The 14820-nt window shown below is 40.3% G+C and overlaps 1 protein-coding gene across 1 annotated transcript in view; it reads left to right on the forward strand.

Moving 5' to 3' along the window:
* The window catches only part of Cpa6 (carboxypeptidase A6), a 304169-nt gene that overhangs the window by 288087 nt on the left and 1262 nt on the right, over nt 1–14820 (forward strand). Inside the window, exons 9-10 of the mRNA XM_005362355.2 lie at nt 2577–2779; nt 12380–12464. Of these exons, the coding sequence (XP_005362412.1) occupies nt 2577–2779; nt 12380–12464 (288 nt within the window). The remainder of the gene's footprint in view (nt 1–2576; nt 2780–12379; nt 12465–14820) is intronic.

Here is a 14820-nt window from a genome sequence, read left to right on the forward strand (position 1 = left end):
GAGTGAGAGAGAGACAAGAAAAAGTAATTGATGGTGAATAAATCAAAATATATTAAATTCGTATGCAGAATGTCATAATGAAATCCGTTATCATGTATAATATATGCTAATAGAAAAACTGGAAAGCGATGGAGGATTTCTGCATACTTTCACTCCCTCTGGTCCCCATGCTCCAGCTCCCAGCAGTTTGCATTTCTTGGAATATTTTAGAAAAATTTTAATTTTTTGTTTGATTTTTAAATTTTTGACTAATATATATTATCTGCACACATTAATAAAGCAACACTTCTGGAGGAAAGAGAAGCGTTCCAGAATCAGATAGTAGTGTCTACTCAGCTCTGTACTTATCTTTAAAAGAACTGAATTATATGCTTTAAAGGATTACTTTTATTGTAGTATTTTGTTGAAACATTTCTCCAGGAATTTTTCAGAGTATCAGTGTATAGTATAACTTTTGCAGCCTTTTATGCCGGAGAACATATTTCTCCCACTTCCACATTTCAACAGAGTTCAATGAGATAACGAAAAAAAAGGTCAAGATTCAAATTTCCTTTACTAAAAAAAGAAAAAGAACTTTGAAGTCAAGTGAATTGGTACAATCCTTAGGGCAGAGGAAAGAGATTCAAAAAATTTGAAAACAAGCTGGATTACATGACAAAACACTATCCAAAAACGTCAAGGGCTTAGGGACATAGCTCAGGGACGGCATACATACAAGACTCTGGATTTGATAAGAGCATAAGAGAAAAAAAGACACTGTTAGATACAGGAGTCCTGATGTTACTGTTAAGAACTCAAATGTCATGGCTGGAGAGATGGGGCAATGGGTAAAGGGGCTTGCTGTTGCAGCAGACACCCCAACTTCAGTCCACAGCACCACATAACAGCTCACAGTGGTCTTTAGTTCCGTTCCAGGGAATCTAGCACCCTCTTGTGGTCTTCTCTGGTACCAAACATGAAACTGGCATACACATACGCACACATGCACACACACACACACACACACACACACACACACAAAGACAAGCACTCATACACAGAAAAATAAAAATATTTTAAAAGTCAAATGTTAACCTGACTAGTTCTTTTTCTAAACAGTCTCTTTTTTTTTCTGGAATTATTTTCTTTCCTTAAACTTTATTGTGCTCAAGTGTTGATATTTTCCCCATCTGTCTTTTTTTTTTTTTTTTTGTAAGTAGTGTCTGTTTAATTTTCCCTTCATTGTGGAGAAATTTTAATTACTGGTTCTTCAAATGTTTATTTTTCTCTGTCCTTCTAGATCCTCTATTAGTCACGTTGATATTTATTCATTTCTCACATTCTTTTATTTCTGTCTCATTTCTCCAGCCCTTTATCCCCTCTGTGAATGCTTCAAACCAGCTCATTAATTTGTTCAACTGTCTGCATTTTAAGCCATGAGTTAAGTGACTGAAGAGGCAGGCATTGTTTTCCAGAAGTAGGGGAATGGTAATGGCCAACAGTGTGAAAGGAATTCACAAAATATAATTATAGCCACAATTTCTTAGAACAGCAATGCTTTGTGCTTCTTAGCTTTTTCCATCCCCTCCATAGACCTCTTAATAAGCCTGATTTGTACAAAAATGGTTGTTGAAAAAAAATGTTAAAAAATTAAAATTTGAGCCAAACTCATGGTGGCTCTCACCTGTAACCCTGGCACCCTAGGAGGCTGAAGGAAGGGCAGTTAGGAGTTTAATGCCACCAGCCAGGGTTACATGAGACCCTGTCTCAAAAGAATATAAACAAATAAATAAATAAATAAAATTTAGTTTAAACGTTTTTATATTTTTAACACAGTATATCCCCAAGATGAGACACACCCTGAGTTTTTATAAATCAGTCTAGACATCTCTGGTCTAAAACTCTCCTAGACTTTGGGTAGCTGTGTGTGCTCTACCCTTGCTCTATCAAGATCTGTATATTATCAGACACTCTTTCAGATGTCCGCCCCTTCCTTTTGATTGGACATCGAGTTCCTCAATAAACACGTGTAGACCATTTCTCACACAGCTGTCCTAGCTGCCAGGAATCCAGCAGGAGGCAAGAGTTCAGCAACAAATCCTGACAAGGCAGCTCCTAATAGAACAGAGGCCTTTTCTGTGTTTCCTTTGTATCCCAGGCTTCTAGGACAGCGTAAACACAGACCGAATGCAAACAGGTAAATATTGAACAGTAATTACCCGTGCATTCATTGTCATGAAAAGGAAGAGCAGGTGTTGGAGGGCACATGGATGAGAAGTCAACCTGCTGCGGGAGATTGCATAGAGCGATTTCTCCAGCAAGAGAATTAACAGCTGAGAGAGATGTTCCTTCAAAGTGTTCCTTACTGCTTTAAACAACAGCACCTGGCTCGCGCTTAGGGTCTCCTACAGTGCACAGGCTTGAATAGCTCAAAACAGCCATTATCGATTCCTGTAATGAGAAACTGGATTCCTTATAATTTTTAGAAATACGAAAAGACCCAGTTTAACAATGCTTGTTTGTGTTTCTGGTTTCTTCCCTGCCTGAACCCCCCCCACACACACACACAACTACCCATTTTCTTTTCTGACCTGCAGATGAAGGAGCCTCTGCACACCCTTGTGACGATACTTACTGTGGTCCTTTCCCGGAATCTGAGCCGGAGGTAAAGGCTGTCGCCGACTTCCTTCGGAAACACAGAAAACGCATTAGAGCCTACCTGTCCTTTCATGCCTACGCACAGATGCTGCTGTATCCCTACTCTTACAAACACGCAACCATCCCCAATGTCAGCTGTGTGGTAAGTATGTGTTTTTGTATGTGTGTGTCAGGCCTCATGGTGCTTCTGAGTCCTAGTGATAGTAGCGAATGTGTCTATTCAAGTATTTTATAGTCATGAACTCATTTGTTCTTTATATATTTTCATGCTCCCATTTTACAGATGAGAAAATTGAGACCACTAAGCAACTAGGCTAAGAACTTTCTGAGTCATAGCAAAGACTCAGCACCAAGTCTCGCTCCAGGATTGTTGCTTTTAACTGCTGTACTGCTTCCCAAATGCAGTCATTTCAAACCTGTTTTACATTCTTACCACTGGTCATACAGAAAAGGTCAGGGTGGATTTGATTAATATTATAGCTTTGGCCACATATGCAGGGCTTTAATTAACTTTATTGAGTCAATAATTGCTCATAAATTATAGTCTGACTCAATAATTAAAAGCAAGTTTTAATTTTTAAGTGTTGTTTGCTTAATGCTGCTAAGTCTCTGTGCACATAGCTAACATACACTACTAAGGACGAATGGACTTTCAGGGCTAGATCGCATAAAAGCAAAAAAAAAAAAAAAAGACGAGACGAAATTCTTTTTCCTTATCTCACAAATGCAACAAGCGACTCCCTACAGAGCATCATTCACTGTTAAGGGAGCCACTTCAGAACCCATAGCACAGGAAAGCCAATAAAGTCCAAAACGAAGGAAAACTAATAAATAATGTTAGAAGTCAAACCAGCAATTACCTTTGGGGGAAGGAGAGGGATGGGGTAACCAGGGGAACACGGAGTTCTGGGTTATTGCTGTTATTCTGTTCCTTGACCTGGAAGGTTATAGGCATGTGTTCAATTTCTGGTCATTTACTAAGCTATAAACGTGATGTTTGTGGTTGCTTTTTCTTTCTCAACTCCCGACACTAAATGTGTGGTGCCTTCTCCAACATGTTTTTCCAACACTAACTAAGGCGCCAATTCAATTTCAGTTCTGACACTAACTGCCCAGAGCAGCCGTCAGACTCCACAAGTTAATAATAACAAAGTCCCTTGGGATGGCGTCCACTCCAGAGACCAACTTCAAGCATGGAATTTCAATACTTTTGTGTAACTAAAGAGTTCAAGGTTCCCACAACCTGCCTCCTTCGTTTCTATAATTTACTGGAACAACTCAGAGATCCTAGAGAAATGCTTTACTTACTGTTACCAACATATTAAGCACATAACCCTGGAATAGCCAAAAAGAAAGCACACATGATGTATGGCTCAGCAGAGGCAGGAGGGCACAACGCTCACCTCCGTCCAGCACTACCTGTGTGCTCACCGAAGCAGAAGACTCAAGACTCGACAGTCTAGGGATAGTACAGGTTTCCCTTATATGGCACAATCAACCAAATTATTGCCCTTGCGTAATCCAACTCCCTCTCTTTGACTGCTATAATAGGGATGAGGGTGCAGTTGGCACCTATGACGTAGAGCCCAAGGATGCTGTGAAACATGCCAAAATGCACAGAACAGAACCCCACCCCTACCACAGCCCTTCATCATTCAATCCACAAGTGAAGAGTGACATTGTTTTTAAAATCTGGCATGGAGATCGTCAAGATCATGGCTCAAAGGTTAAGGGTGCTTGTTGTTTACAAACACGAGGACCTGAGTTCAGATCCCCAATACTGTAGGGATAAGTCCTGCCCCTTAGGGGGTGTGTTCGCGTCGGGCTAATGTTTACCTATAAATCTGGCGAGCCTGCTCCCAGCACTCACTTCTGCTTTCCTGGTCTCCGCAGGAACGGTGGTTCTGTAAGTCTATTTCCCCATTAAAGCTGTATATATTTTTACAATCTGTCGGCATTCATTTATGCCGTTACATTTTGGCGCCCAACGTGGGGCTCGAACCCACAACACTGAGATTAAGAGTCCAGCACTTTGGGGGATGGAAATATAAAATTGCTGAGGCATGTTGGATACCAGCCTAGCCAAAAAAAACAACTGGGTTCCCAGCTCAGGGAGAGACCCTACCTCAAAATGTGGCAGTGTGACAGGCCGCCAACACCTTCTGTGACCACACATGCATACACACACACCCCACATACACAAGTACACACACAACACAAACTTCACACATACTTATAATACAATGGTATATAGGGTGAAGTGAGGGAGAAAAATCTGGAATGGGCTAAGCATAAACTAAATCATTAAAACTAAGATGAAAATTTTCAGAAACTAAGAAATCCCTGAATGTTAATAAGAAATCATTACATCCTATTAAAATTCTTTAAAATATTGCACCAATTTGTAAGAGTCTGTGTTTCTGATAATGTTTTAAATTTATCCATTAAACTATTTTAAATAAGGAAATATTTCAATAAAACTGTACTTGCTCAGCTGAGGGCCAACAAATGTCCTTTCAACAACTGGAAGGAGGAGACGATTGGGAAAGGGAGAGATCCCTTATGAGCTGAAGATCCAGGGCCTTGATGCTGAAAGCTGCAACCCTCCAACCAGTGTTGACGCTTTGGAGAGCTTAAAAGTCCAAAGACAGGCCCTCCACCTCACCAGGGACGCTCCACATACCTCACTGCTGCGGTTGGGTCTTCCCCTCTGTTCCTCCCAATGCACTAGGGAGAGACAGGACTACAGCATTAGGTACCCCAATGGGTAAGATGGTGAGCGAATCTCGGGAGTGGAGAGAAAATCTGCCCAGCACACAGGGTTCAAGCATAAGTGTAGACATCCTGGGAAGACATCAGACACTGGTCCAATACAGGCTCAACACTAGCAAGAAAGCTCACAAGATAAAACCAAACCAAACCACACCAAAAAGACAATAAAAAACAAAACAAAAATATCCAACAGATTTCCCAAGAAAGTTCAGAAGTTCAAATGTACAAATGGATTCATTTATGAAACAGGAAGGGGTTAAAAGAAGAAAACTTTTATTTTAAAATATTTAAAGTATAGTAAAAAGATGAAAAGGAGCAGACACAGGCAACAGAAGAGTATGAAATGATTACTGTATAGTGAAAACATATATGAGCAAGTTTGGGTGATTATATAAAGGGCCATAAAACATAAAAAGAACTTATTTTCTCTCCACAACAATATTCTCCACTACTCTTCTTCTGCCTTTTATTTAACCTTATTTCTTCTGTACTAAAGAAGACTCAAGAGACGGAATACTTCTCATGCTCATAGACAGATAGAATTAAAGTTATGAAAATGCCTATATTACCATAAACTATGTTATATATAATTAATATAACCCCTATCAAAATATATATAGTTAATATAATCCCTATCAAAATTCCAGTAACATGGAACTGGAGAGATGGCTTGCCAGTTAAAGACACTGACAGCTCTTTCAGAGGACCCGGGTTCAATTCCCAGTACCCACATAGCAGCACACAACTATCTGTAATTCTAGTTTCAGGGGGATTTGATGCCCTATTCTGACCTCCAGAGCCACCAGCCATGCCTGTGTTACACACACTTACATGCAGAAATACGCATATATACACAAAGTCAAAAATTAAATACTTCTAAAATATTTTTAAAGTTCCAGTAACAACATTTACAGAAGTAGAAAAGGCAACTTTAAAACTCTTTATATAAGGATAACGAACCAAAATATCCAAAGCAGATAAAACACCTAGGGGCATCAAAACACCTCATCTCAAGTTATACTACAGAGTCAGAGTAGCAAAAACAGCATAGTACTAGCATTAAAAAGTAGACATGTGGACCAACAGAGTAAAATAGAACACACAGACCACAATATCCTTACATGTGGTGGTCTGAATGAAAATGATCCCCATAGATTCACACGGAGTAACACTATTAGAGGTATGACCTGGTTGGAGGAAGTGTGTCACTAGAGGCAGGTTTGAGGTTTCAGAAGCTCAAGCCAGGCCTAGGGGCTCACTGTCTCTTCCTGCTGCCTGCCAACCCAGATGCAGGACTCTCTGCTACCTCACCCAGAGCCGTGTCTGACCGCACACCACCATGCTTCCCCCGTGATGATAATGGACTGAACCTCTGAACTCTAAGCAAGATGAATTAATTGTTTTCCTTTATAAGAGTTGTCAGGGTCGTGGTGTCTCTTCACAGCAATAGAAACCCTAACAGACACCACACAAGCCACATAGTTGTTTTCACAGGTTTCAAATAACATTCACTGGCATGAAGACAGCCTCCTCAGAAAATTGTGCAGGGAAATTGAAATAACCATGTGCAGAATAATGAAATTACTACACCTAATCCCTCGTCTTGCTCAAAAATAAATTAAAAATGGATTCCCAGCAGCCCAGATCCAAAATAACGACACAGAAACTATATTAATTGCAACCCTCCTTGGCCAATGATTCTAGTGTATTCCTAGCTAACTCTTACATCTTAAATTAACCCATTCCTATTATTTTATATTTTACCATGAGGCTAGTGGTTTACCAGTACCAGCGTGGGTGTCTTTCTCCTCTGGTGGCTACATGGTGTCTCCCTGACTCCATCTACTCTCTCCTCCTCTATCTGCTTAGAATTTCCTCCTTGTCCTATTCTCTGCTGCAATAGGCCCAAAGCAGATTTTTTATTAACCAATGATATTCACAGCATACAGAGGGGCATACCACATCACCTCCCCTTTTCTGTCTAAATAAAAAGGAAGGTTTTTAACGCTAACATAGCAAGAATACATACAAGAAAACAGTTATGAACCAAGAATTACAGTTACAATATTTAGTTCATTTATATTTGTCAAATTAAGGAAAATACTCTATCACCTATGCTATCTTTGTGAGTCTAAAATTTTATATCTAATCTGTGTTTTATCATAAGTAAGAAAAACTATAACTATAACTTTGTATTCTTCAACTCCATCAAAGACTCCAGAAGGATATAATATTACCTAACTTAACAGGAACTATGTTGTAAGCAACTTCCAAAATTCTAGAATTAACAGAGACATCTCACTGCCTGGACAGTCACCCAAAGTTCTTCTGTAACACTGGGACATCCATCTTCAGCCTACAGGCCCATAGTATCTGGCAGACTTTTCCATGAAGCAGGAAATTTCAAAGACAGTTCTACCTATATTGGCAGTTTGTCAGTCACTTTCTTCTGTGTCTTGCAAAATATCTGGCAGAATCTTTCATGAAGCAGGAACTCTGAAGGACAGTCTCACCTTTAGGCAAATTCAGCAGTCATTTTTTCTGTGGGCCCTGCATGTCCAGTTCATACAGCATAACATCAAGCAATCCAGGCAAGAGCAGATTCCTGCCCAAATGGTTAGCAAACTCAATGAGGATCCTCATCAATGGCCATCATCCTCTTGTAGTAAATTGGTGCTTCCAGGAGCAGATGTGTCTCATTGTCATGAAAAGTCCTAAATTCTTAAAAACATTTTAAATGCCACATTCTGTTAGTTTTTGAAAGGTTTGAAGAATACATAGCCATCTGAAATATATCTCTGTACATCTAGAAAACCTAAGTAACATGACTACAAGGTTGACTGTTATATATGATTATCTATTAACCTATATTTCTTAATTTTACATTACATTTTCAAATAAACTACACAAACACAATACCTTAATCAGAGAAAAAATATATATATATAACAGAATTGACCTTAAATTTATATCAATAAACCAAGATCTATACCAATGCAAAGTATTCATCTCTATATTATATTCCCATTTAAATATAAACAAACATTTATAAACAATGTTTGGGAATTTGGGCATAGTTCTATCCAAACTGCTTTCTGCTTTTTGTTGGGTGAAGTAATTTTTAGGGATTTACAGAGATCTTTCAGGGGTTCTTATTCCATCAAACCATATTATCCTGGAAGGAATCCACAGTTTTTGGATCCAAATTTTGAAGTCAAGATACCTTTAAAGTATATATAGCTTAGCAGCCCATACAATAAAATGTCTCTCTGTACTTAGCTCATTCACAATCAAAAAATTCAAAGAAAATACAATAATATACATAATCCAGACTCTCTGTGTATATTCCATCTTTACATGGCTTATTTTTCTTTATTCCTTTAATCTATAACTCTCTGTACTCTGTCTCTTTAAAGACTTTGTTTTATTTTTTAAAAACAATTTTACTTCTTTTTATAACTCTCTGTACTCTTTTTCTTCTCTCTCCCAAGCCTATGTACATTTTTTTAAACACACTGTGTCTCATTTAGAGGTCGTTTTTGTCTAAATCTGCCCTATGGTGTACCTGTAATCTTTTTCTGTCCAGAAGCACTTCTTAAAATGCTAAGTGGCTAGGACTAAGGCTACTTTGTCTTTTGGTTTTGCCCAGTCCAACATGGCGGAGGCATGTTCACCACCTCTGAGATCTGTGCACACTGCTCCAGTTTCAGGTATGCAAGCGGGTCTATGTTGTGCCATTAAGCAGTTTGTAACACACTGTTCACAAACCCCATTCAAGTGCTTGGCCTCCTGAAAAAGTCGGAGTTTGTGCTAGCAGTATGAACCAGGAAGTCACTGTTTCTGGTGCACAGTGTTTTGCTGCTAATGTTGAATCAGGAAGGACCCCCCCCCTTTTGAGACAGGGTTTCTCTGTAGCTTTGGAACCTCTCCTGGAACTAGTTCTTGTAGACCAGGCTGGCTTCAAACTCAGAGAGATCGGCCTTCCTCCCGAGTGTGTGTCACCACAGCCCAGCAGGAAGGCGTCTCTTAAAGAAGCCACAGGGCCTCTGTTTGCCACCAGCAGACATAGCCTATCTGAAAAAAATGTGGCTACCAAGAAACTGCACATAATGCTGCTCTTTTGTGCATCGAATTCCTTTCCAAGCTCTCTCAGCTTCTATGCAGATATAGCCGGCACACCGCACACCATTCTGTTGTTGGGGGCTGTTCTTTTATTCCCAGCTGCCCAGACCCAAAATAACTGCACAGAAACTATATTAATTGCAATACTGCTGGGCCAGTGACCCTAGCATATTCCTGGTTAGCTCTTACATATTAAAGATCAAAGGCCAAAATATAAAGTTTTGGGACGACTAGAGAAAAACATATGTAATATATTTCAAGATCTAGATAAGGCTTGTCTGAAAAGACTCTAATAGCACAAGAAGTAACCCCCAAACCGGGGAAGGGGGTTCCATGAAACCAGAATCTTTCTGCACAGCAAAGGGAACTGTCAGCAGCCTGACAGAGCCTACAAGATGGGGAAGAAATCTTTGCCGACTATGGATCAGTTTGTGACTGAAAGCTAGAGCATGCAAAGACCTCCCAAAATCAAACATCCCCATCAATACGTGGACTAACAATTGAGTATGATTCCCCCCAAAATTACAAGTGGCCAATACATATCTGAAAACATGTTCAACATCAGGAAAATGAAAATTAAAATTGCCTTGAGAGGCCTCCTCACTCCAGTCAGAATGACTATCATCAAGAAAGCCAACAATGCATGCTGGCAAAGATCCGGTGAAAGGCTAACCCTTGTACTCTGTTGGTAGAGCCATAAACCACACAACCACTGTGGAGGGTCCCCAAAAACTAAAAATAGAACTCCCATCCGGGCCAGCTGTGCTGCACTTGGGCACCCAGCCAAAAGACTCTGTCAACATGCATGATCATTGCTGCTTTGTCACAACAGCCAGGGCCTGGGACCAGCCTTTCTTCACCAAGACATGCATGAGGAAGATACATCCCACAGACATAATAGAGATTTATTCAGCTATAAAGAAAAACCGTGACCTTTGCAGGAAAAAAAAATGGATAAAACTAAACAGCATTATGATACAACACAAGCCAACTCACAAAGACAGATGCCTCCTGTTTTCTCTTATATGAAGACCTCAACATAAAAACATTTGGGGCGAACGTGGGGTGAGGGTGGATATGGGTGTGTATACTAGCTGTGAAACTCTAAGTGGACCCTGAAAAGAAAGGAACAGATCTTAAGGAAAAAGAGGGTAATGCAAAATATGTGGCATAAAAGTAGAAAAGGGGTCTATAGGGAGGGAAGGCAGGGAAACAGGGAGAAGGGAGAATTATAACAAAGTATTATGGTGCATGTTTAAGAATTCCACAATGAAATCCATTTCTCGGTATGTTAATTTAATAACAGTTAAAACTGCACAAGCCTTGTTTAAATAAGCTAAGTGGCACTTTGTTTCTTAATACATTTTTTTCATAAAAAATAATGAAAACACGAGTCTTCTAAATGCAGTCATCTTCTGATTGTAGAGACATCTGCATTTGCCATGGCATATTGCTAAGACGATTGGAGACAATACGGAACTTTTCCATAGACTCCTCATGACAATGTTTACATTTCTTTATTGACTCCTGTGAGTACGTCACCATCAGTGAGATCACTATGAAATGGTCTGCCAATGCCTGGAGCCCTGCCCTGAAGTAGCCACAAAGCCACAAGCAAGGCCAACGTGTATTCATGAGCTGGACAAGAACAGCAACCCGAGGCTCAGTCCACTACACACCATCGTGCCCCCCAGGGTGCTTCCAAAGAAACATTAAATTATTCAGCAGCAAACTGAAACGGGAGAGCTGTGTGCTGGTTTCAGCTTCTGTCTTTCCTCCTGTTTGTCATCTGATATTTGTCATCCCTCACTAAAACTGGACCTCTGACAGCTTCTGGAAGACTTTTAAAGAACAGTACCATTCTGTTGAAATAGCCACCATTTGGGATTTTGAGCTTCTTAAAGGGTGTTTGTGTATGTGTGTGTGTATGTATGTGTATGTGCATGTGTGTGTGCGTATGTGCATGTGCATATATGTGTGTGTGTATGTGTCCGCATGTGTGTGTGCGCGCGCGTGTGTGCTATGATGGTAGTGGTAGATTATTCACTGATTTTCTGCATCTTAGCATCAGTTTGACTTAGCTATGTGAGAGACTTTGTAACATCAAGAAGTCAGGAGATGTCATTAAATTGATATTCCTGTTCCCAGTAGGAACAAACGCATGGCATGAAGGTAGCCAATCTCCCTTGGTGGTTTCTTAACTGATTCAGATGCATTTGAAATAGCTGTCTACTCGTACTGAAATATATATACTTGTGGATCAATATGATTGTATGTATACTCTTGCAGACTTATGCTTCTTCAACATTCCTTTGAGAAATATCAATTAAGTATCTGTTACATACACAGACATGTTGCTAAGGACAGGATATGAATTAGAGATAATATTGACATTGTCGCAGCCAGGTCAGCTATTTTGTAATGCACAGGAATAAGTGCTCCTGACCTAAAGGGAAGAGGATAGAATGCATGAGCGGCTTCAGGAAATATGAGTACTTGTCCTAGCTTACCCATTCTTTGCTGGGTCACCCCAGGATACCCGTTTCACTGCACTGAACCTGCCTTTTCTTAGCTACAAAACAGAACTGCTGTTATCATTGGTTTGCGTGAGGATCAACCACATCAAAAGTTATGTTTTAAAACGTGCTTTGATCCTCAGCACTGTAAAAAATAACAGTGGGTTGCAAAATGTACAATTAAGATCATGTTATTATTATTAGATACAACTGTTAACTAGTGAGCCCTCTCTTCTGTTTCTGTTGACCACCAAGAAGGCGCAAGCAATCAGCCGGCGTTCCCGGAAGTTTCAATGCCGCAATGTGACAGTTTCTCCATTCTGCCCTCCCAGGGATTCGCAGCTCACAAAGCAGTGAAGGCGCTCCGGTCGGCACATGGGACACAGTACAGACATGGCCCTGCCTCCCAAACACTGTGTAAGTTCCCCATGCGTGTCCTATAGGATTGTCTCTCTTGAACCAACAGCCTGTGCCATGACTTCCCTTTAAGAAGAAAAGTGTGTTCTCCCTAAAGCAAAATCTGTGATGGTCAGAGTAGCCAGAGATGATGGGGAGAACTGATATCTGATTGTTTTTCACAGCTTGACAAAAATCGCTGTACCAATTTAAACCAATTCTAAGCAGAGAATATGCTAAGCATACGGTAATGACAGTAAGTTGGACTGAGATCCCCTGACAGTGGAAAGCACCAAAATGGGCTCCTTAAGCAATTTGTAAGTACTGTAAGTGTGGAAATGGCCTCAGGAAGATAATGAAGTAAATGTTTCAGCTCTCCAACAGCTTCCCTTTTGTCCTTTATCTCCTCCGTCCCTGTTATGAAATGCCATTTCGTACATAGCATCTTCATCTCGATTTTCACTTGAAGATTGACTTTAAAGTATTTCTTTTATATAAAATAAAAAGAACCAAGTATATAGGAAGAATTTGGACACTGTCTGGTATGGATTCTCTTCTGAGTCTCTCAGATGTGTTGTCCTGGCCAGGGTCTGAATTAGTTCTCGTTTTTAACTTCTCCAAATGCAATCTGAGTAATAGGATTACATCATTTCTCGTGGCCTTCCAATTCTGCAATTTATTTTTATTGGAAAAAAATCTAATGAGCAGTCATGCATATATTAGTTCTGTGAGCTTGTGGTCACATGCTGTATGTCTATGAACATATAACTAGAATCTGATTATGTTCCTCCCATAAGGCCAAATTTCTCCTTGGTTCCTTACCATGGTTTTACTGTCTTACCCCTCATTTTCATCGGCAAAGGTAAATGTGCTCATTAACATTATAGGTCAAATGAGTTTATATGAGTGAGAAGGGCACAAGAGTCAATGGGTTACCTCTGTAGTTAATGATCCTAGATCCATGTTGACCTTTTAAAATGGTTCCAACTCCCTCCTCTCTCTACCTTCCCGCCTGCATCCATGTTTCTTCCCTCCCTCTACCCACCCCCCACTTTTCTCTCTGACCCACCCTTCCTCGCTGTCCCTCCTACTCCCCCCTTCTTTTCTCACATGGTCATGATATTAAATTAAGCTTGCCTTAAATTTATCTTCTCTGTGCCCCAGCCCCAGCTACTTTGCCCGACTTTAGAACTGCTGTTATCTTGAAAGGGGAAAGCAGTATTTACAACCAAACTCATACCAGCTGATACCAGTGTAATACCTACACTGACAGTTTTAAATCATTTTCCAAGTCTTACCAGAATGTGCATCTTGGTACGAAGCATAGCCACACTGTTGTATTTACAGAGAACAATCTGTTGCCATAGAAATGAGCCTGTCGCATCCCCATGACGTAATCCTTGGCACCTGCTATCTCTGTTTGTACTCTCTCCAGAGGGACACTGAAGCCACTGCACATTTTCTGTCCTTAGCCAAAGCCAAAAGAATCTGAGAGGTAGCAGAGCTGCGTGGTTGTCCCCTTCATAGAATGAGCCCAATGTACCTTGTACCTAGGAAATTGTATTAAAAGGCACATTGTTGCCAGGCATGATGGTACATGCTTATAAACTCAGTACTCTGGAGGTAAAGGAACAAATTGATGTTCCTTTATAGTGAGTTCTGGACCAGTTTAGTCCATATAGCAAGTTCCAGGCCAGACTGGGGCTACATAATGAGACTCTATTGGGTTTTTGTTTGTTACTGTTATTGTTTGTTTGTTTTTAAAAAGAGATCAGGTGGTGGTGGCACACACCTTTAATCCCAGCACTCAGGAGGCAAAGAGCAGAATCTCTGTGAGTTCAAGGCCAGCCTGGTCTAAAGATTGAGTTCTAGGACAGTCAAGGCCACAAAGGCTACACAGAGAAATCCTGTCTCAAAAACAAAAACAAAAAAAAAAACAAGAAACAAAACAACACAGCAACAACAACAAGGAGCTCATTGCTCAGTGGATAAAGTGTTTCCTGCACCAAACATGAGGACCAGACTTTAAATCCTCAGTACTCTATGCTGGAGAGGTTGTGGGGTAAAGGGAACACTCCTCCATTGCTGGTGGGAGTGCAAGCTGGTACGGCCCCTTTGGATATCTGTATGATGTTTTCTCAGAAAATTAGGAAACAACCTTCCTCTATACCCAGTAGTACCACTTTTGGGTATATAACCAAAGGATGTTCAATCGTGCTACAGGGCATGTGTTCAACTATGTTTATAGCAGCATTGATTACCATAGCCAGAACCTGGAAACAACCTAAATGCCCCTCAACCAAAGAATGGATAAGGAAAATGTGGTACATTTACACAATGGAGTACTACACAGCAGAAAAAAATAATGTCATCTTGA

The sequence above is a fragment of the Microtus ochrogaster genome, linkage group LG5 (genome assembly GCF_000317375.1).
Source record: "Microtus ochrogaster isolate Prairie Vole_2 linkage group LG5, MicOch1.0, whole genome shotgun sequence".
In the NCBI taxonomy this organism is placed as follows: domain Eukaryota; kingdom Metazoa; phylum Chordata; class Mammalia; order Rodentia; family Cricetidae; genus Microtus; species Microtus ochrogaster.